This window comes from Lissotriton helveticus, chromosome 4_2, assembly GCF_964261635.1.
Source record: "Lissotriton helveticus chromosome 4_2, aLisHel1.1, whole genome shotgun sequence".
Classification (NCBI taxonomy): Eukaryota; Metazoa; Chordata; class Amphibia; order Caudata; family Salamandridae; genus Lissotriton; species Lissotriton helveticus.
The window spans coordinates 103,343,502-103,367,409 of NC_136064.1; the positions used below are offsets into that span (position 1 = coordinate 103,343,502).

Here is a 23,908-nt window from a genome sequence, read left to right on the forward strand (position 1 = left end):
ACATATACCAGTACTACAATTGATTTGTTTGTAATTGGAGGCTAACAATGCAGCTGGTATCCTCAGCATGATGTGTGGGAGCAGAGAAAGGACAGTACTGACAATCGGTGGACTGTGGTGGAAGGGAACAGGAGTCTGTGAGAGTGGAAAGTGGGGGGGGTGGCCTCAGTGGGACTTTGTGGTCCAGTTGTCACCCTTGTGTGAGGTTTCCTCCTTCTGAGGTTCAGATGTCAGACTGATGGAGACAATGCCACAGTGTGACTTTCAGGGGGTGCCTCTGCTGCAGAAGTATCAAAGCAATGAACTCGCTTGACTGTCCAGAGATGATGCATCACACGTATGCACTGGAGACTGGGGGGGTGGGGTGGGGGGGTCACTTGTGTTCAGCTAGAACTCAAGCACCTCAGGAGGAGGAGACCTCAGGCAAGGTGATAACTGAACCATAAGGTCTCACTGAGAGAACCCACATTCTGCAGACGCAGGCTCTGCTCTCTTTCGCCACAGTGCAGCGGCATGCCTCCCCATGTACTGAGATCTCACGCCTCACCTAGTACTGAGACACCCAACACTCCAGCAGCACCCCTCACCTAGTACTGGGACACCCCATACCATACTCCAGAAGCACCCCTCACCTAGTATTGGGACACCCCATACTCCAGAAGCACCTCCCACATAGTACTGAGACACCCCACACTCCAGCAGCCCCCCTCGCCTAGTACTGAGACACCCAACACTCCGGCAGCACCCCTCACCTAGTACTGAGATCTCCCACCTCTTCTATTACTGGACACCCCACACTCCAGTAGCCCCCCATATCTAGTACTGAGACACCCCACACTCCAGCAGGACCCATACCTAGTACAGAGACACCCCACACTCCAGCAGCCACCCTCAACTAGTACTGGGACACCCCACACTCCAGCAGCACCCCTCACCTAGTTATAAGACACCTCACACTCCAGCAGCACCCCTCGCCCAGTACTGAGACACCCCACACTCTGCTCTCACAGACTCCTGATCTCTACAACCTCGCTCCAGAGAAATGCCACATCTAGTACTGGACACCTCACACTCCAGCAGCACCCCTCACCTAATACTGAGACACCCCACAATCCAGCAGCAACCCTCACCTAGTACTGGACACCCCACACTCCACGTCCACATTTTACTCTTGGATAGTTTAAAGAGTTAGGAAGAGGTAGTGTCCTTTAATTAGTGCACTAGTTTCGCTCCTCGGTGTATACAACAGGCACCCTTGAGCAACAGGAAGTGAGGAACAAACACCCTTGAGCAACAGGAAGTGAGGAACAAACACATTCAGCCGGAGGTGCCATTCTAGGTCACCATCTTAGATTTTCTGACGGTCTAGTGTGTGTACCAATTACTGCAGTTTGTTTGCGGCAAAACTGCCAATTATGCTCAGTGTTTAAGGACACTGCCCACACTGGCTCAATGTTCCACAGAGCCGTGGTGAGGCAGTGTCCTGGTGAGGAGGTAACCTTGATATTGTAAGTACGGCACAGCCGATTTGCAACAGTGAAAGGCTGCTCAATTAGGAAGGATCTCAAAACCAACAGTTTTTCCTTTTCTTTTAACAGTTTCTTTTAACTATAGGTACCCCTTCCCTCCCATTCTGAAGGCTAATGGGGCAATATCTGGGCGATATAAGAGTACGTGAACAGTCTAAACCTTGGAGGCTTCTTTATCTGTCACTAAACAGTTTTTTGAAGGAGAGAGATATTTAACCGATACTCTCAGTTATACTTATCATATGGATACGCACACCACGCGGTCCTTAGATATAGAGTGTGTTATTTATGTTTTGTGTGTGTATGTTTTTGTATTGTCCAATCTCGGCGGCATAACACGACACTGATTACCAATTATAACGGATAAAGATGAGAAAAAAATATCACAGAAATATATCACTTTCCTTTACAGGTCAAGACCACATATGGTCCAGTTGGGATGTGTTATGTTACTTTAACTCTGTTTTTATTCTTCCAGAACCCATTCAGCAATATACCTACTGGGGTATAGTATACTGTGCATGTTAAATGTATTAAATGCATCACTTAGTAAGGATTATATGTAAATACATAGTTGTTTTGATTTGAGTGTAGAAGGGATCTCTTCTAGGACCTGATGGGGAGCCAGGGGAGGGCTTTGAAACATGTCGACACAGCAGACACTGCTCATTAAAGCATAGTATCTCTATCTCATTCCCCAGTTCTAACGATACCAGCTCAAAGGAACATTAACATTTATTTTTTCCACTGAGCCAGGTATTTTTTAATTTGTTCACCATTCACCCACTTCTGATCCTTCCACTCACACACCTACACCACACATAGTATTGTTTTTTATAACCAGTGCTCCCACATAGTCATAGGTCGTAGCACACATGGTTCTGTCACATCTTGACTATTGCAACGGGCTATTATTGGGCACCAATAAAACGGTCACAAAAAGACTTCAAAGGGCTCAAAATGCGGCCGCCCGCACTCGGTTTGCCCTACCCAAATTTTCGTTGCACCTCCCACCTACTGCATCGCCTGCACCGGCTGCCCATGAAACAGAGAATCCAATTTAAGACCCTCTGTCTGACCCATAAGATCCTACACGTCCAGGGCCCCCAGTTGCTGCAGGGACTCTGTACTTTCTACGTTCCCACACGAGCACCACGCTCTGCAGACCTACTTCTGGCCTGCACCCCCTGGGTGCGCAAGAGCAGAGCGGGAGGCCGCTCCTTCATTTCTTTGGCCCCCGCCCTATGGAATTCTATTCCACTTAAGGCGCACAGCACACAAGATCACTGGCCCTTTCGTAAGCAGATTCAAACCTGGCTGTTCGCCTCCACTTAGTGAGGCTGCTGCTAGCGCCTACTTCCGAAAGTGACTATACATATTTATCTTTTCTGCTGTGCCTTTTCCCCTGGTCCTGTCTGCGAGCGCTGGGACGCCCTGTTGCTGGGGCAGCCATGCGCTATATAAGCTAGTTTAACATAACATAAGATAACATAACCCGTCCCGCAGCGGGCGGGAAGACCCCGATGATGAAGCATCACACCAAGGGTCCTTTTGGTGGGTGAGGGGTATTTAAACAAAGCTGTGTGCTTTCCACCGTTGTAGGAGACACACGTAGTCTGGAGGAACACTTCTATACTTTCCCATAAGGGTGGATCCCTTCGTTTTTGACACCCCACACTCCAGCAGCACCCCTCCATTAGTACTGTGACACCCCATACTCCAGCAGCACCCCTCGCCTAGTAGTGACACCCCACACTCCAGCAGCACCCCTCACCTAGTACCGTGACACCCCACACTCCAGCAGCACCCCTCATCTAGTACTGTGACACCCCACACTCCAGTAGCACCCCTCGCCTAGTACTGTGACACCCCACACTCCAACAGCACCCCTCATCTAGTACTGTGACACCCCACACTCCAGCAGCACCCCTCACCTAGTACTGTGACACCCCACACTCCAGTAGCACCCCTCGCCTAGTACTGTGACACCCCACACTCCAGCAGCACCCCTCGATTACTACTGTGACACCCCACACTCCAGCAGCACCCCTCACCTAGTACTGTGACACCCCACACTCCAACAGCACCCCTCAATTAGTACTGTGACACCCCACACTCCAGTAGCACCCCTCGCCTAGTACTGTGACACCCCACACTCCAGCAGCACCCCTCGCCTAGTACTGCGACACCCCACACTCCAGCAGCACCCCTCATCTAGTACTGTGACACCCCACACTCCAGTAGCACCCCTCGCCTAGTACTGTGACACCCCACACTCCAGCAGCACCCCTCGATTAGTACTGTGACACCCCACACTCCAGCAGCACCCCTCAATTAGTACTGTGACACCCCACACTCCAGTAGCACCCCTCGCCTAGTACTGTGACACCCCATACTCCAGCAGCACCCCTCGCCTAGTACTGTGACACCCCACACTCCAGCAGCACCCCTCACCCAGTACTGAGACACCCCACACTCCAGCAGCACTCCTCGCCTAGTACTGTGACACCCCACACTCCAACAGCACCCCTCAATTAGTACTGTGACACCCCACACTCCAGTAGCACCCCTCGCCTAGTACTGTGACACCCCATACTCCAGCAGCACCCCTTGCCTAGTACTGTGACACCCCACACTCCAGCAGCACCCCTCACCTAGTACTGGGACACCCCACACTCCAGCAGCACCCCTCACCCAGTACTGAGACACCCCACACTCCAGCAGCACTCCTCGCCTAGTACTGTGACACCCCACACTCCAACAGCACCCCTCCATTAGTACTGTGACACCCCACACTCCAGCAGCACCCCTCACCTAGTACTGTGACACCCCACACTCCAGCAGCACCCCTCACCTAGTACTGTGACACCCCACACTCCAGCAGCACTCCTCGCCTAGTACTGTGACACCCCACACTCCAACAGCACCCCTCCATTAGTACTGTGACACCCCACACTCCAACAGCACCCCTCAATTAGTACTGTGACACCCCACATACTAGCAGCACCCCTCCCCTAGTACCAAGACACCCCACACTCCAACAGCACCCCTCAATTAGTACTGGGACAACCCACACTCTGCAGCACCCCTCACCTAGTACCGTGACACCCCACACTCCAGCAGCACCCCTCACCTAGTACTGTGACACCCCACACTCCAGCAGCACCCCTCGATTAGTACTGAGACAACCCACACTCCAGCAACACTCCTCATCTAGTACTGAGACACCCCACACTCCAGCAACACCCCTCATCTAGTACTGAGACACCCCACATACTAGCAGCACCCCTCCCCTAGTACCAAGACACCCCACATTCCAGGAGCACCCCTCACCTAGTACCGAGACACCCCACATTCCAGCAGCACATCTCACCTAGTACTGAAACACCCCACACTCCAGCAGCCCCCCTCGCCTAGTACTGAGACACCCAACACTCCAGCAGCCCCCCTCGCCTAGTACTGAGACACCCAACACTCCAGCAGTACCCCTCGCCTAGTACTGAGACACCCAACACTCCAGCAGTACCCCTTACCTAGTACTGCGATACCCCACACACCAGCAGCACATTTCACCTAGTACCGAGACACCCCACACTCCAACAGCACCCCTCAATTAGTACTGTGACACCCCACATACTAGCAGCACCCCTCCCCTAGTACCAAGACACCCCACACTCCAACAGCACCCCTCAATTAGTACTGGGACAACCCACACTCTGCAGCACCCCTCACCTAGTACCGTGACACCCCACACTCCAGCAGCACCCCTCACCTAGTACTGTGACACCCCACACTCCAGCAGCACCCCTCGATTAGTACTGAGACAACCCACACTCCAGCAACACTCCTCATCTAGTACTGAGACACCCCACACTCCAGCAACACCCCTCATCTAGTACTGAGACACCCCACATACTAGCAGCACCCCTCCCCTAGTACCAAGACACCCCACATTCCAGGAGCACCCCTCACCTAGTACCGAGACACCCCACATTCCAGCAGCACATCTCACCTAGTACTGAAACACCCCACACTCCAGCAGCCCCCCTCGCCTAGTACTGAGACACCCAACACTCCAGCAGCCCCCCTCGCCTAGTACTGAGACACCCAACACTCCAGCAGTACCCCTCGCCTAGTACTGAGACACCCAACACTCCAGCAGTACCCCTTACCTAGTACCGAGACACCCCACATTCCAGCAGCACATCTCACCTAGTACCGAGACACCCCACATTCCAGGAGCACTGCCTCCCCTAGTACTGAGACACCCCACACTCCAGCAGCACCCCTTACCTAGTACTCCCACGCGGTAGTTGAGCGTGATGACGATGATGTTGCCGTAGCTGGCCAGCACGCTGCCGTCAATCATGTTGCCCGTGCCCTCCATGTAGGATCCCCCGTGGATGTACACCATCACCGGCTTGGCACCGCTGTCTCGGATATCTGGAAAAAAGAGAGAGGTGTGACAGGCTGTTGTCATTGTGACACTGAGGCCTGGGAGAGGAGGCCAGGTGAAGGCCTCCTCCAGGATTCCAAATATAACAAGGCGACCATCAAACCCAAAGCAATACCAACTTCCCAGGACCTTGTTTGACAGCCAATGGGGTGACGCCTCTCCCTCCCTGTGACCCGCCCATGTGTCAAGTGACGCAGGCGATGGAGTGAGGAAACCTCCTCCTGGTTGGACAATCTCACAGCGGTGTGCAGGAAGCCAGTGTGCGTGGGACAAGTCTTGTCTGTTGTCAGCCCCAGTCCTAAGGAATGAGTTTGACATGAACCAGGAAGGGCCACAGATCCCAGAGGTCCACTTGGGTCCTGTTGAAGGGAATGGAAAAAACCCAACTGGGAGGCCCCTGTGACTCAGGGCCAGATGACGATTGTGGCGCACAGGGTTACTACGTCACGTGATCTTGCTGGACAGGGTTACTCCCTCACATGATCTTGTTGGACAGGGTTTCTCCGTCACGTGATCTTGGTGGACAGGGTTACTCCGTCACGTGATCTTGGTGGACAGGGTTACTCCGTCACGTGATCTTGGTGGACAGGGTTACTCCCTCACGTGATCTTGGCGGACAGGGTTACTCCGTCACTAATGAGACAAAAATCCCATCCACCAAATTTCTATTCCATGCTATCCTATGGGACTTGTAATACGGCGGACGGAATATCTGTCACGTTTGTGATTATTCCTTCCACTTGTGACGGAGTATCTCATCCGTCAAGATAGTAAGGCCTGATTACGATTTTAGGGGATGAGATACTCCGTCACAAGTGAAAGGAATAATCACAAACCTGACGGATAGTCCTTCCGCCGTATTACAAGTTCCCTAGGATAGAATGGAATTGTAATTTGGCGGACGGGATATTGTCCTGTTTGTGATGAAGCAACCCTGTCCACCAAGATCGAAATCGGGCCCTGAGTGTGTTGAGTGTCTTCTCATCAAGAGTCTCGTCTTTGTCATTGGTGTCTGGTGCTGCAAAGGGAACCATGACTGAAATCTGCTACACTTTATCCTGGTGTTTCTCACTTCTGCCTGGAAGGGCACTTCGACCAAAACTCGATCGTTGCCTATTTCTAAAGATGTCAGCTACCACCCGGGGCACATCACTGGCTCTTTTTGTCACGTTTGCCCCAGAAATATTGAAACCAAAGATGGATCTTTTCTAAGTGATTTGAATTAAGACTCAGCTGTTTTCAGCTATGCGTTATCGCTCCTGGAAGAGTCATAGGGCCCGATTCACAGAATGAACTTAAGACTCAATCCTACACTTATTACTATTTTGGTATTCACAGAATGCACTTACTACTTTTGGCATTCACAGAAGTTAGGATTTTGTCTTAAGTTTGTCTTAAGACAGACTTAAGACAAAATCCTAACTTAAGTCTGTCTTAAGTCTGTCTTAAGTCTGTCTTAAGTCTGTCTTAAGTCTGTCTTAAGTCTGTCTTAAGACAAACTTAAGACAAAATCCTAACTTCTGTGAATACCAAAAGTAGTAAGTTCATTCTGTGAATGTCAAAAGTAGTAAGTGCATTCTGTGAATACCAAAATAGTAGTAAGTTTAGGATTGAGTCTTAAGTTCTGTGAATCTGGCCCACCGTGTCTTGAAAGGATGAAGAGCAGGTACTGGCCAGTGGCACATAGTGGCGCCGGATGTGGCTGCCAATGCTGGTCCAGGATCCAGCATTCGCAATGGATGTTGGAATCTGTAAAAGGAAGAGTTTTTGGTTTCTGCAGCTGGTCCTTGTAGGACGGTCACGCATGAGACACATGGTCATCGGTTGCTGATGACCTCCAGACAGGGTGTCTTTGGCCAGTACCTTATTAATGCTGCCATAGAGTGTCCTGAGCCGACCTTGAAGGATGTTCCAAGCAAAGGGGAGTGGACATGGCTGGTCCTGCTCTGGACATCCTAGGACAGAGGGATCTTCAGGTGACGTGGGGTCTCCATCCTAGCGTTTAACGTAGATCACTAAGGAGATGACTGACATCCTAGGATGGGGGATCTTCAGGAGACGCGGGGTCACCATCCTAGCATTTAACGTAGATCTCTAAGGAGATGACTGACATCATAGGAAGGAGGGATCTTCAGGAGACGCCGGGTCTCCATCCAGGTGTGTAACGTACATTACTAAGGAGATGATGGACCCGAGGGGCTAACCCTCCCAGCTTTTTGGACTGTGTTTGGGATGACCCTCAACTCCCAGAGGTAAGGACTGCTTCTCCTGGTCCTGTAAAGTGGTATTGCTTTAGGGGAGGTCAAAGGGTGTCAGCGGCGGTTGGGGGAGGAGGGGCCAGATTCCCACGTCTCATGACATGAGCTCATTCATCGCATGAATATGACAACCTGAGGGTGTGTGTCACCCCTGAAACGCAGCGATGGGAGGGTGCAGAAAGGAAGGAAGGACTGAGGGAGAGAGGAGGGAAGAGGAAATGGGTGTAGGAGGAGGACACAGGAGCACCCATCAATGACACAAGACAACCAAGAAGGGCAAACCAAGAAGTGTAGGAAAACGAGGACAAATGTCATGATGAAATGGGGTGTTTAGTGCCTGGCGGCAAGGGCTGAAGAGCTGCAGATGTCTGACCACGCCCCTGTGGTCAGGAGAGAGCTCTGTGGGATCTGGGTCTGTGGCTGTGTAAACTTGTGATTGTAGTTATGTTTCCTGCCTGTGTGCCCTCCGTCACTGAGATCATGATTCCTGACTGTGCCCTCAGTGACTGTGGTCAAGTTTCCTGGTTGTGTGACTGCTCTCCTGGGTGTCAGCATACCGTATGTGGGTTTGTGGCTGGCACCATGTGGCAACCCACTCACTGGATGGGATAACTGGAGGTGTGGTCCCACCCCTTGCAAACACGACTCATATCTTTGTGACAAAAGACCAGGTGGTGTGGATACCTCGCCGCTTGGCCAATGTGACATCCTGCATGGCTTCTACCTTAGTGGTAAGGTCAACATGTCCTACTGTGTGACTGCTCCCCATGTGGTAAGGTCAACATGTCCTACTGTGTGACTGTTGCCTGTGTTGTAATGTCAACATGCCCCACTGTGACTGTTCCCCGCGTGGTAAGGTCAACGCGCCCTACTGTGTGACTGCTCCATGTGGTAACGTCAACCTGCCCTAATGTTTGACTGCTCCCCGTGTTGTAAGGGCTGGGTATTTGGTGGTTTAACTGGGGCCACTGCAGTTCCCTGGTTGACCTCCACAGCACTGCTCTACTGAAGCCAAGGGCAGGAGATGATAGACCTCAGTACAGAAGTGTTAGTTCCTCGAAGACCTGGAGGGTGTAGTCAAGCTCAGGGATGCAGCATTGCCTTTAGAGGGGAGCTTATGGAACACCGACAAGTGGATAGGACCTGCTGTAAAAAGGTGGTTGAAATTACAGCAGTGCAGGGGGTCTCTCTCTCTCACTGTATGTGTGAGTGTGTGAGAGAATGTGAGTGTGTGGAGAGAGAGGGAGAGAGAAAGAGAGAGAAACAGTGAAGAAGAGCTACTCTCCCCATGCTATGCCTTTGTAGAGTTTTATAAACAATTTACTCTCCACCACACAGCAGTGAGCAGTGGAAACCGCCTCCTCTCCAGTGCTCAGAAGACAGTACGGCAATCCGCCCTTATCTCCCCCGCTGAGTAGAGTACAGAAGCCATCTCCCACCAGGGCAGAGACATGGATGACACCTTGTTGTCTCATCTCCTGTGGGAACACACAATCACGCGGTGTGGGCATGTTCTGAGGAGGATGGGTCTTGGAGTGCAGGTGAGTGTGTGGGACACTGGTCCCCTCTGGCGGCTCGCGAGTCTACTAGAACCCCTCTGGAGATGGCTATGGCACCCTCAACAGCGCATCCTTCTTTAGCTTGTGCTGGGCTCCCCTTGGGATGAGGTGCTCAGCTCACACACACTTCCACCTTCACATCACCTGATGCAGTGGCATGCACTGCTACAAGATGGCGCCGCTATGAGTCTGCACTGCTACAAGATGGCGGAGCTATGAACCCAGAGAGCGGAATGGTGGAAGTCCAGGGTGTGCAGACTGCTGCTCCGGGGACAACCTTACGCCTTAAAGCCGGCAAGAAGGGGCTACCGAGGAAGAAGACATGGAGGTGAAGAGAAATGGCCACCTTAGGGCCTTAGAAAGGACTCGGAGCGGGTGAGTGAGCGAGGTCTGGTTGGTAGCACGATAAATTCCATTTTGCGCTTGTCAGATCACGGCTTGCACCCATTCCTAGCAAGGTGAGTTGCTCCACATCTCAGAGTACTATCAGTTGCTGAGCTCAGTCATGAAGGAGTGTCAGGGGAGGAGGGTGTAATAAATATGAGGTCAAGGTAAGTGGACCAAAGAGAAGAGGGAATTCATATTTTGACAAAAGTTCTTGTAGAATTGCTGCTAAAAGGTATTTATTGGGCACATTTGACTATACGGAAGTAGAAAACATAAAAAAAACGACAGTGTTACATCGATAACCCAAAAAGAGCTCTTTTAGCTAAGGGGGCGCTCTTCCCACTCCTGTATTTAAAAGAGGGCACAAAACCACCTTAGTCGTTACCAACTCCTTGAGCAGGTAACATTTCCTTGTATATGTGTCTCTCCCACTCTACTGAGGCTGCCCACGGCCCAGGCAGGGGGCTCCCCCTAGGAGGGCGGCCACCTTAGTGCCACATACTGAGCCAGGCAAGTGTTTGGACCCTCGTGTGTCCTGGGCGTCTCGCATCATTTCGGGCACACCAGTGGGCGGGGAGCCAGGTATATCTACCTCTCCCGCCCACCTGGTGATCCTTTTTGCAAGAGGTCCTGCTGCAAGCAATGAAAGCCACTATGTGTAAGTTGAGCAACCAATTAGGTGAATGTGAGTTATGGTGGTCTGAGATTACGCCACGTGTAGTTTGGCATGGGGCCAGGACTGAAGAAGCAGGGGAAATCACTTGCATGCCAAGTCCACAGGATGTTTTGATGTGGACAGGGTTCATTTGTCCAGAGTGGGCACGGACCTGTTTCTGTTGGACTTGGGAGATGCCTTAGAATTAGGAGGGTATAAGTAAGAATGCTAAGGAAGAATGCCTGCCTTGGTGGGGGGGGGGCCCTGGTTGTGACGGCTGCCATGGCGGAGTTACAGGGCGATCCAGAGGTTGAATGGTACATAGGGGTACCCTCTTCAGGAGCACAACAAGGATGCAAATGCCATACAACCCCAGGAAGTCCTTACGGCAGAACCCTGGAGGAACAACGGCACCCCTTTAGTCCTGCAGGCGGTTGTAAACCGGAGCAACCGGGGGCTTGCCTGGATACGCTCCGCCCCCCTCAACAGGTGTGAGTAGATGGGTGGACTGGTGGTTCACATGATGTAAGGGGTACTCCCCTAAAATGGTGAGCAATGATTGGTTAGGGTCACGGTGCAATTTGGCTCATTAGGTGGGTAGGGCAGTTTAGGGGTGTCACTGCTGCCTGCCCTTGGATCGCCCATAAGTTGATCCACCATGTTGGCACATTTTATTATGTAAATAAACCTGCAACAATGTTTTCTCCAACAAACAATGTGTCTTGTGTGTTTATTATGAGATTGTTGGGGTTTGCAGTATGTTGCTGATATCGGCATTATGCCCATTTCTTCTGTACCCAGACATGTCCCGCCCCACTTCCTGTTCTACCTCTCCTACAGGAAGTCGTGTCCAGGTTCCATCTTGGAGAGCAGGGGTGCTCAGTGCTGCAGGGTCCTAGACCTGGTGTCTACTGCTCTACGCTGTTTCAAGGCCTCAAAACGTAACCCAGATGTTGCGGCAGGAGCCATGTGGTGTCTTCACCACCCGTGAAAGGTCTTGGCATGTTCTCCTTTACTTGCATGTTTGCTGTGAGAAGCTTCTAGAAAGGTACATGACAGGTACATGAAGGACAGAACCTCTGGGGACCACATGAAGAGCTGATTGTGCAACCAAATGATAAATTCACAAATAAATGCAAACATATGGTGGATGGGATGTGAAAAGCCGTGAAGGTGAAACGCATCTGGACACCCCCACTGTTTTGACTCCCCATCAAATGCCCTTCTTATGGTTGAAAGACCCTGTGCCCTGTTTGTTGGTGGGCAAGAAATGCGTGACGAGCAGCAGCAGATGCGTGGGGAATCCTGCCCGTGCCAACCCCGCAGACACTACTGAACGGAGACCAACGTGCCCCCCCACCCCCACCTCCACTCTGTGAATAAACGTGTTCTCTGCACATGCTGGTGACACTGGCATTCTGGCCTTCTTGCATCACACGACCAAAGAAAAAATGCAAACGTAACCAAAAAAAGATTTAAAAAATGTCAGCATACCATTGGTGCTAACAAAGAAATCTATCTACAAAGGAAGGAAGATGCAGAGAGAGAAGAGAGGGAAGGAGAAAGAAGACAGAAGAGAGAAAGAAAGAGCTGGCAACGGCGGCATTCCATGCAGCGGGACGGGCACCAGAAATACCTTCGTCTTCGTCACCGTCATTATCCGCTAAGTCATCGCCCTGTTTCTTAGCGCTGGTTCCTGAGGACCAAAACACGGGGAGACAAGAGCGAAGAGACCAAGAAACAAAGAGAGAATTCAAAAATAGTATGACAGAAGGAACAGCAGCGGAGAACATTACCTGATCAAAGAGTGGCCTGGAGGGAGCACGAGCTTCAGACATGAGCACCAGTGCACTCACAGCTGCCCACACACACTCAAACACACGACCCCCCACACACACATGCACACCTGTACACACACACACACACACACACATACATACACCTGACCCCACCCACACATGCACACCTGCACACACACACATATAAATACATACACCTGACCTCACACACACATGCACACCTGCACACACACACACACACACACACATAAATACACACACCTGACCACACACACACACATGATCCCACAGACACACACATGCACACCTGCACACACAACTAAATACACACACCTGACATACACACACATGATCCTACACACATGCACACACACACACACACAAATACACGCACAGGATTTCACAAATACACACATGCACACCTGACCCCCCACACACACTTATCCACGCACACTCTCTCTCACACACACATTCAAACACTCACTAACACACCTGCCCACACACACACCTGCCCCAAACAAAACTTACCCTCACACACCTGCCCCCACACACATGCATCTTCCCACACACACCTGCCCACACATACACCTGCACACACACCTGACCAGACACACACATACACCCACACACATTCATACACACCTGTCTCCACACACACCTGTACAGATAGACAAATACACCCACACACACCTGCACACACATATGCCCACACACACAGCCTATCCCCCCACACACCCACCCTCACACACTCCTGCCCCCAACCACACCTGTCCACACATACAATGCCCCACATACACACACCTGACCACACCCACAGCTGCCCATCCATACACACTTAGCCACACTCCTACTCTCTCTCACACACACCCAAACTCACATTCACACCTGCCCACAAACACACACCTGCCCCCAAACATAACTTCCCCCACATACACACAACTTAACACACACACTCATAACTGCCTTCACACACACACACCTGCCGTCCCTACACACCCCAGCTCACACATACACCCACACATTTATACACACCTGCCTACACACCCAAACCCACACTCACACCTGCTCGTGCACCCCCACCCCCAAACACACACACCTACCCATACTCACATATACCTGCCCACCCACACACATACATGTCCATATACACACTGCCCCCACTTACACACATACCCACACATGGCCACACACACACACACACTTATTCACACACACTCTCTCTCACACACACAAACTCAAACACACACACACACCTGCCCCCAAACACAACTTTACACACACACTGGCCCTCACATACACATAACATTCCATACATACCTGCCCACTGGCACACATCGGCCCAGACATACACACATACACCCACAGACACTTATAAACACCTGCTCACCAGTAGTGGTCGGTGGTGGCAGTGCTGCTGGGTGCTGACGTAGGGCAGGGGAGAGGCGGGGTGGGGGTTAGTAAACTACGGAATACGGCCAAATACAGGTAAGTAAACATAAAAATAAATAAAACGAATTTCGTAGCGCGCACTATGCAGTGCAGCACTCCCACCACCGACCGCTACTGCTGCTCACACACAAACACACATGCACACCTGCCCACACACATACTTCCACACACACCTGTCCCACACATACCTGCCCTCCCACACACACTCCTACCCCACTTCACCTACCCAACCTCACACACACACACCTGTCCCCACATACATACACACCTGTCCACACACATCACCTGCCCACACTCACACACACCTGCCCCCCACACACCTGTCCACACACACACTGTCCCCACACACAAACATACCTGACCACACTCAAACGTTCCACACACTCACTCACACTGGCCCACACAAACACCTGCCTTTACAACGCACACCTGTCCACCCACACACACCTGCAGAGACACACACACACTCACACACATTCATACACACCTGTCTCCACACACAGCTGTAGACACACAAATACACACACACATATGCCCCCACACACAGCCTATTGCCCAGACACACCCACCCTCACACACGTACCTGCCCCCACCCACACCTGTCCACACATACACAGCCCCTACATACACATACCTGACCACACACACAGCTGTCCACACATACACACTTAACCACATGTCTACTCTCTCACACACACCCAAACTCACATTCACACCTGCCCACAAACACACACCTGCCCTCAAACACAACTTACCCCACACACCTGCCCCCACATACACACAACTTCCCACACACACTCATACCTGCCTTTACACACACACCTGCCTTCCCTACACACACCAGCTCACACATACACATACACTCACACATTCACACACACCTGCCCACACTCCCACACCTGCTCATGCACACACACACATGCCCCCCTCACACATACCCATACTTACATACACATGTCCACACACATACCTTTATATATACACATTGCCCCCACTTACACACATACCCACACATGGCCACACACACACACACAAATTTATTCACACACACTCTCTCACACACACACACTCAAACACACACTCACACCTACCCACACACACCTGCCCCCAAACAGAACTTCCCCACACATACTGGCCCCCACATACACATAACATTCCACACACACCTGCCCACCGGCACACACCTGCCCAGACACACACATATACACCCACAGGCACGTATAAACACTTGCTCACACACAAACACACATGCACACCTGCCCACACACATACTTCCACACACACCTGTCCCACGCATACCTGCCCCGACATGCACCCCTACCACACCTCACCTACCCACCCTCACACACACACCTGTCCCCCCACACACATACACACCTGTCAACACATACCACCTACCTACACTCACACCTGCCCCCCACACACCTGTCCACACACACTCTGTCCCCACACACACACACACACATACCTGACCACACTCAAACTTTCCACACACTAACTCACACTGGCCCACACAAACCTATACCTTTCATAAGCACACCTGTCCACTCACACACACCTGCAGCGACACACACATACACTCACACACACCTGTACAGACACACAAATACACCCACACACACATGCACACACAAATATGCCCACACACACAACCTATCCCCCAAACACACCCACCCTCACGCAAGCACCTGCCCCCACCCACCTGTCCACACATATACAGCCCCCACATACACACACCTGACCACACACACAGTTGCCCACACATACACACTTAACCACATGTCCACTCTCTCTCACACACCCAAACTCACATTCACATCTGCCAACACACACACACTTGCCACAAACACACTTTCCCCCACACACCTGCCCCCACATACACACAAATCCCCACACACGCTCATTGCTGCCCTCACACACACCTGCCTTCCCTATACATACCTTTTTTTTTTAGACACAAAATTGCTGACCCTACCAGAATTATGCTGATTCCGTATTTAGAATAACAAATCAACTTTAGTTAAAGATTTGTTAGGTATTATTTATTTATACCTTTTACTTCATTTGTTTTCAAGTTAGAAAATAGTTTAGAGAAAAAGACATACCTTATACATACAAATATTCACAATGAGAAGAAGGTGAAAAAGAAGAACAAACTTCAAATAACTGTACTAAATCACAAAAACATTTACAAAAAATACATAAATACACAGCTATATACAATTGCACAACACTTTGTGTACCAACACAAATACTGGTTTACATTTGGTTTTAAATTCCAAACATTAAGAAAAATCAAGAAGAAATGAGATGGAGAAAAAGATAAATAAATATCATGCACAGTATGGATAAGGCTGAAATGCTTAATCAAAAGACTTTCAGTCATTCAGGGAATGAATTGATCCCAAATCTTTAAGCGGTGCTTATCTCCATTAGGCCGACGCGTTTCGAACTCGCTAATTTAATTTGCGTGTTCTCATCAGGGCTTTTTGAGTTTTCCTGCAGGTTTGTGTGCAAACAAAAATAAAATAAAAAACAATTTTTAAATCATCTCCTCTAGGAATAGTCAAAAGCCTCATTTTGTCGCTCCAATTGTGCATTGAAAGCAAAGGGTTTACCTTACTGGTGTAGTCGCAGTTAACTGGGGCTCAAACGATTTTATTGACGTTACCGCCGTGTTTCTGGAAGAGGAAAGACCTCATCAATGCAATGTTCCATTAAAGCCGGGTGTCTGATGCCAAAGTAAAGTGCACCCCTACCTTAAATCTCATCTACGGAATCCTTTCTGAACATCCACGCTTGCTCAGCATTCAGAAATGTTTGATTTATAATTCCCAAATGCCCAGGGTTCCCGTTGTGAACCTGAAAGAATCGATACAGGAGAGCTCAGACTTCTCCTTATAACGTCATGTAAAAACGGAACACTCATGCCAAACTTCAAGAGCCGGTAATATGTACCTCTGACTCCGGGGCTTCGTGAAGTAAATCCTCAAAGCTTTGAGCGGATACCGGCTGGGACACCGCGGTGCAGATTAAAGCGGTCCCAGTGCTGAAACATAAACGAGCGCTCCATCAGTTGCTGTTTGCCATCAGTAATTCAATAGAAATTCGGCGCGACCGGGGTAGGGGTCACTTACCAGATCTCTTCTGTTTAGGCTATGATTGCAACTCCTAGCGACCTCGCATCAAAGCGCCATGTTTGCAAGAGGAGGCGGCGATATCTTATCAGTTCACATGACATGAGGGAATTGTGGGATATGTAGTCCCCTGAGGCACATATATTTGTGGGGCTTAATGTAAAAGCCTTCTTGGCTCTGGATTATATTTTATGGCGATTCTTACAGCCGTGATATCTCAGACATGGAATTTAACCCAGTCTGGAAGCTATTGAATCTTAATATCAGGTAGGCTTCTTTTTTCAGAAGGGCATCATCAACATCTTGTACTCGTTTGTTCAATCCAATTGTATACAAAACAGTCCATCTAAAGTCCATTTCTGAATGGCCTTGTTCAATAAAATGTTGGACCATAGGAGCAGATACCACTTTATTTTTGATGCGTGATCTGTGTTGTGTTACGCGGGTGTTGATTTGCTGGTTCGTTTTGCCTATATACAATTTATGGCAACTGCACGTGATTGCATACACCACATTTTTGGTTCTGCAGTTGCTAAAATTGTTATTCTTCCATCTTATATTCCTGTGTACAAATTCATTCCCCTCAATTGTTGAGTCACAGGACACACAGTTACCACATCTGTGGTGGCCCGTAATCTGTTTTAGACCCCATGCTGATAGTAAATCATGTTTAGGTTTCTCTGTCTGTATATCAGCACGGACAATTTGTTGGCCTATGCTTCTGTTTTTTTTAAAAGCAAAAATAGGTTTGGGGAATGGGCATTCAAGCTCTTCCAGCAAATGCCAATTTTTTAGAATGGTTTGCCGTATCTGATGGGCATTGGGGCCAAATGTTGTTACACAAACCAACTGGTCTAGTTCCTGTTTGATTTTCCGCTCGAAAAGGCACTCACGTGGAGTGTAGCGCGCCCTTTTACAGGCGTGCTTCAACAGTTTCTTGGGGTATCCTCTAGTGATCATTTCTTCACAAAAATTTTTTGAATGCAAATCATAATCTCTCATATCAGAGCAGTTCCGCCTAATGCGAAGTAGCTGCCCGTACGGTAGATTCGTTCTCAAGTTTCTCGGATGTGCACTCCGATGGTGTAGAATGGTATTTCTGTCCGTCTCTTTTCTAAAAAGGGACGACTTCAGGCATCCGTCACTGCATCTAATTTCGACATCTAGGAATGTCATTTTTACATTACTCTGCTCGAGTGAAAATTTGATGTCCTGATGCTTATTATTCAGCCACTGATGGAATTCTATCAATTCGGTGTGGCTCCCCTGCCACAGGAGCCACACGTCATCAATATATCTGAGCCATTGTTTTATGTGCTTCTTGTAGGGATTGTTGTTCTCAACAAACTTGTTCTCATATTCTGCCATGAACAATATGGCCATCTCCGGCCTTCTCCATCATTGAAAGACGTTCATTCTAGAACTCGCCGAACTGACACTCAAGAAAAATTATTTCCGTTTCAATGACGAGTTCTTCATACAAACTAAGGGGACAGCCATGGGTTGTCCCTATGCGCCGGAGATGGCCATATTGTTCATGGCAGAATATGAGAACAAGTTTGTTGAGAACAACAATCCCTACAAGAAGCACATAAAACAATGGCTCAGATATATTGATGACGTGTGGCTCCTGTGGCAGGGGAGCCACACCGAATTGATAGAATTCCATCAGTGGCTGAATAATAAGCATCAGGACATCAAATTTTCACTCGAGCAGAGTAATGTAAAAATGACATTCCTAGATGTCGAAATTAGATGCAGTGACGGATGCCTGAAGTCGTCCCTTTTTAGAAAAGAGACGGACAGAAATACCATTCTACACCATCGGAGTGCACATCCGAGAAACTTGAGAACGAATCTACCGTACGGGCAGCTACTCCGCATTAGGCGGAACTGCTCTGATATGAGAGATTATGATTTGCATTCAAAAATTTTTTGTGAAGAAATGATCACTAGAGGATACCCCAAGAAACTGTTGAAGCACGCCTGTAAAAGGGCGCGCTACACTCCACGTGAGTGCCTTTTCGAGCGGAAAATCAAACAGGAACTAGACCAGTTGGTTTGTGTAACAACATTTGGCCCCAATGCCCATCAGATACGGCAAACCATTCTAAAAAATTGGCATTTGCTGGAAGAGCTTGAATGCCCATTCCCCAAACCTATTTTTGCTTTTAAAAAAAACAGAAGCATAGGCCAACAAATTGTCCGTGCTGATATACAGACAGAGAAACCTAAACATGATTTACTATCAGCATGGGGTCTAAAACAGATTACGGGCCACCACAGATGTGGTAACTGTGTGTCCTGTGACTCAACAATTGAGGGGAATGAATTTGTACACAGGAATATAAGATGGAAGAATAACAATTTTAGCAACTGCAGAACCAAAAATGTGGTGTATGCAATCACGTGCAGTTGCCATAAATTGTATATAGGCAAAACGAACCAGCAAATCAACACCCGCGTAACACAACACAGATCACGCATCAAAAATAAAGTGGTATCTGCTCCTATGGTCCAACATTTTATTGAACAAGGCCATTCAGAAATGGACTTTAGATGGACTGTTTTGTATACAATTGGATTGAACAAACGAGTACAAGATGTTGATGATGCCCTTCTGAAAAAAGAAGCCTACCTGATATTAAGATTCAATAGCTTCCAGACTGGGTTAAATTCCATGTCTGAGATATCACGGCTGTAAGAATCGCCATAAAATATAATCCAGAGCCAAGAAGGCTTTTACATTAAGCCCCACAAATATATGTGCCTCAGGGGACTACATATCCCACAATTCCCTCATGTCATGTGAACTGATAAGATATCGCCGCCTCCTCTTGCAAACATGGCGCTTTGATGCGAGGTCGCTAGGAGTTGCAATCATAGCCTAAACAGAAGAGATCTGGTAAGTGACCCCTACCCCGGTCGCGCCGAATTTCTATTGAATTACTGATGGCAAACAGCAACTGATGGAGCGCTCGTTTATGTTTCAGCACTGGGACCGCTTTAATCTGCACCGCGGTGTCCCAGCCGGTATCCGCTCAAAGCTTTGAGGATTTACTTCACGAAGCCCCGGAGTCAGAGGTACATATTACCGGCTCTTGAAGTTTGGCATGAGTGTTCCGTTTTTACATGACGTTATAAGGAGAAGTCTGAGCTCTCCTGTATCGATTCTTTCAGGTTCACAACGGGAACCCTGGGCATTTGGGAATTATAAATCAAACATTTCTGAATGCTGAGCAAGCGTGGATGTTCAGAAAGGATTCCGTAGATGAGATTTAAGGTAGGGGTGCACTTTACTTTGGCATCAGACACCCGGCTTTAATGGAACATTGCATTGATGAGGTCTTTCCTCTTCCAGAAACACGGCGGTAACGTCAAAAAAAAAGTTTGAGCCCCAGTTAACTGCGACTACACCAGTAAGGTAAACCCTTTGCTTTCAATGCACAATTGGAGCGACAAAATGAGGCTTTTGACTATTCCTAGAGGAGATGATTTAAAAATTGTTTTTTATTTTATTTTTGTTTGCACACAAACCTGCAGGAAAACTCAAAAAGCCCTGATGAGAACACGCAAATTAAATTAGCGAGTTCGAAACGCGTCGGCCTAATGGAGATAAGCACCGCTTAAAGATTTGGGATCAATTCATTCCCTGAATGACTGAAAGTCTTTTGATTAAGCATTTCAGCCTTATCCATACTGTGCATGATATTTATTTATCTTTTTCTCCATCTCATTTCTTCTTGATTTTTCTTAATGTTTGGAATTTAAACCCAAATGTAAACCAGTATTCGTGTTGGTACACAAAGTGTTGTGCAATTGTATATAGCTGTGTATTTATGTATTTTTTGTAAATGTTTTTGTGATTTAGTACAGTTATTTGAAGTTTGTTCTTCTTTTTCACCTTCTTCTCATTGTGAATATTTGTATGTATAAGGTATGTCTTTTTCTCTAAACTATTTTCTAACTTGAAAACAAATGAAGTAAAAGGTATAAATAAATAATACCTAACAAATCTTTAACTAAAGTTGATTTGTTATTCTAAATACGGAATCAGCATAATTCTGGTAGGGTCAGCAATTTTGTGTCTAAAATTTAAAAAGGGTCCGGCTGTCCTTACTCCTTAGGACCTATCTCCATACATATTCCCTATACATACCAGCACAATCACACACATACACCCACACATTCATGCACACCTGCCCACACTCACACACACCTGCCACCCACACATGTCCACACACACACCTGTACCCAAACCCAACTTCCTCCATGCACATTTGCCTCACATACACACATCTTCCCACACTCACACCTGCCCACACACACAACTACCTTCCCTACACATACTTTTCCACCCTCACCCATATGCCATCACACACACACACATATGCCAAACACACACTCACACCTGCCCACAAATATATACTCACCTGCCCCCACAAACACACACCAGTCGACTGCACACACTGCCACCACATACACACACCTGACCACACACACACACACCTGTCCACACACACACACACACACTGCTCTAACATACACACATACACATACCTGCACACACACGTGCCCCCCACAAACACAGACTTGTACACCCACACACTGCCCCCCACACACATACCTGACAACACACACACAGCTGCCCACACACACATATACCCACACATGCTCTCACACACACACTCTAGCAACAACTCACACCTGCCCACACACACCTACCACCACACACAAATTTCCCCCACACACCTGACCCCACATACACAAGACTTCTCCCACACATTCACATCAGCCCACACATACCTGCCTTCCCTATACCCACCTGCCCACCCCACACACATGCACACACACACACACACACATATGCCCACACACATTCATACACACCTTCCACACACACCTGCATTGACACATACATACACCCACACATGCCTACCCGACCACACACATACGCCCTCACACCCACCTCTCCCTCCGCACACACACACACCTGTCCACTCACACACACCTACTCAAATTCACACACACACCTGCCCCCCATGCACACCAGTGCAGAACAACACAAACACACACTGCCCCCACATACACACATACACACACATGACCACACACAGCTGGCCACCTGCACACCTGCTCCCAATCACAACTTCCCCCACACACACTCACACCTGCCCACACACACCTACTTTCCCTACTTTCACCTGCCCAGACACACATATGCCCACACACATTCATACACACCTGCCCACACACTCATTCATGCCTACACACATACACACACTCACATCTCTGTACATACATATAACACACTTACACACACCTGTCCACGCACACACACACTGCCCCACATACACACATACACACACCAGACCCCAACACACAAGCCCACACTCACATACATCTGTCCCCCCCACACACACCTGCTCAATCACACACACACAACCACACACAAACATGCACAATTACACCTGCCCACAAACACACACCTACCCACGCCCATATACATACCTACCCACCAACATACACACTTGCGCACCCACCCACACACACTCACACACCTGCCAACACACACACCTGCCCACACTCTCACACACTTATACACCTGCTCACACACACGCCTGCCCCCACCACTCACACCTGCCCACACACACAACTGCCACCACACACAGAGATACTCACACCTGCTTACACACACAAACACACACACAACAAACATAGAAAGTAGACAAATCTTATATAAAAATGGAAAAAGAACCATTAAGAAAGGAAAGGGCGGTTAGCATCAGAGAGACAGGTGTCAGCTCATATCTCCCACTCTTTCAGTGTGCACTCTAGTTGTCTTCTAGCACATGGCCTGCAACCCACTGGGGCATGCATGATGTCTACTCCAGTCTCACAGGCAGAGTCATTGTAGTAAACAAGGAGTGCTTACTTACTTGCAAAGTGTGTTCTCTCCATCGGTAATGGCTCAACTGGAGTGAGTACTTTGAAAAGGATGCACTGGTGTCCATGAGGTGACGCCCCGCAGACGCCCATCCCCTACAGCGAATTCCCTTTACTGCGCACATGCATGGGGGCAGTGCTAGTGTGTGGAGTGAACACGAATGTAAAGTGAACGTTCTAAAATGATTGCTCCAAGGAGCACTTGCGTATACGGCTTCCATTGCTCCACAGATTAACTTCCTTCCGCCACCTCAAGGGGTTAAAACTGTGGTTGATTCTGTCCTGTGACCTCCTTGTTTTCTGTTTCAGAGTTAATGCCCTTTGTCAAGGGCATTAATCAGTATATCCTTGTCATTGTCTGTAACTGAACTTAGGATGCAAAGATCACAAGTACATCAGTAATTGTTGAGGTCCAAGCCGTGCACCAGAGAGGTCATCATGTATGTTGTGGCCACATGTGAGCGTGGAAAGGAGGGGCAGTGCCCGCTGCCATGACATCTCGCAGACACATGTAGCCAGACTGAGGTCTGGGCACAGTTTGGGTCTGTGGAAATGTTCCTCCCGCGTGTAAGCATGCAGATGCAGCTTCATACAAGGCAGGTGGTTTTTAGTGGCCAGTTCTTGATTCTGTCACTGTGCATGTTTATCGCTGATTACACACGTCAATTACACATCTAGATATTAGTTTTACCCTACTGATGATGTGTTGTTGCAATAGTAATGCTGCTCAGGA

General features: G+C 48.8%; 1 protein-coding gene across 1 annotated transcript in view; it reads right to left on the minus strand.

The window, feature by feature from the left end:
• The window catches only part of NLGN3 (neuroligin 3), a 477,014-nt gene that overhangs the window by 145,762 nt on the left and 307,344 nt on the right, over nucleotides 1-23,908 (minus strand). Inside the window, exons 5-6 of the mRNA XM_078640209.1 lie at nucleotides 12,481-12,540; nucleotides 5,823-5,972 (exon numbers count right to left, since the gene is read on the minus strand). Of these exons, the coding sequence (XP_078496335.1) occupies nucleotides 5,823-5,972; nucleotides 12,481-12,540 (210 nt within the window). The remainder of the gene's footprint in view (nucleotides 1-5,822; nucleotides 5,973-12,480; nucleotides 12,541-23,908) is intronic.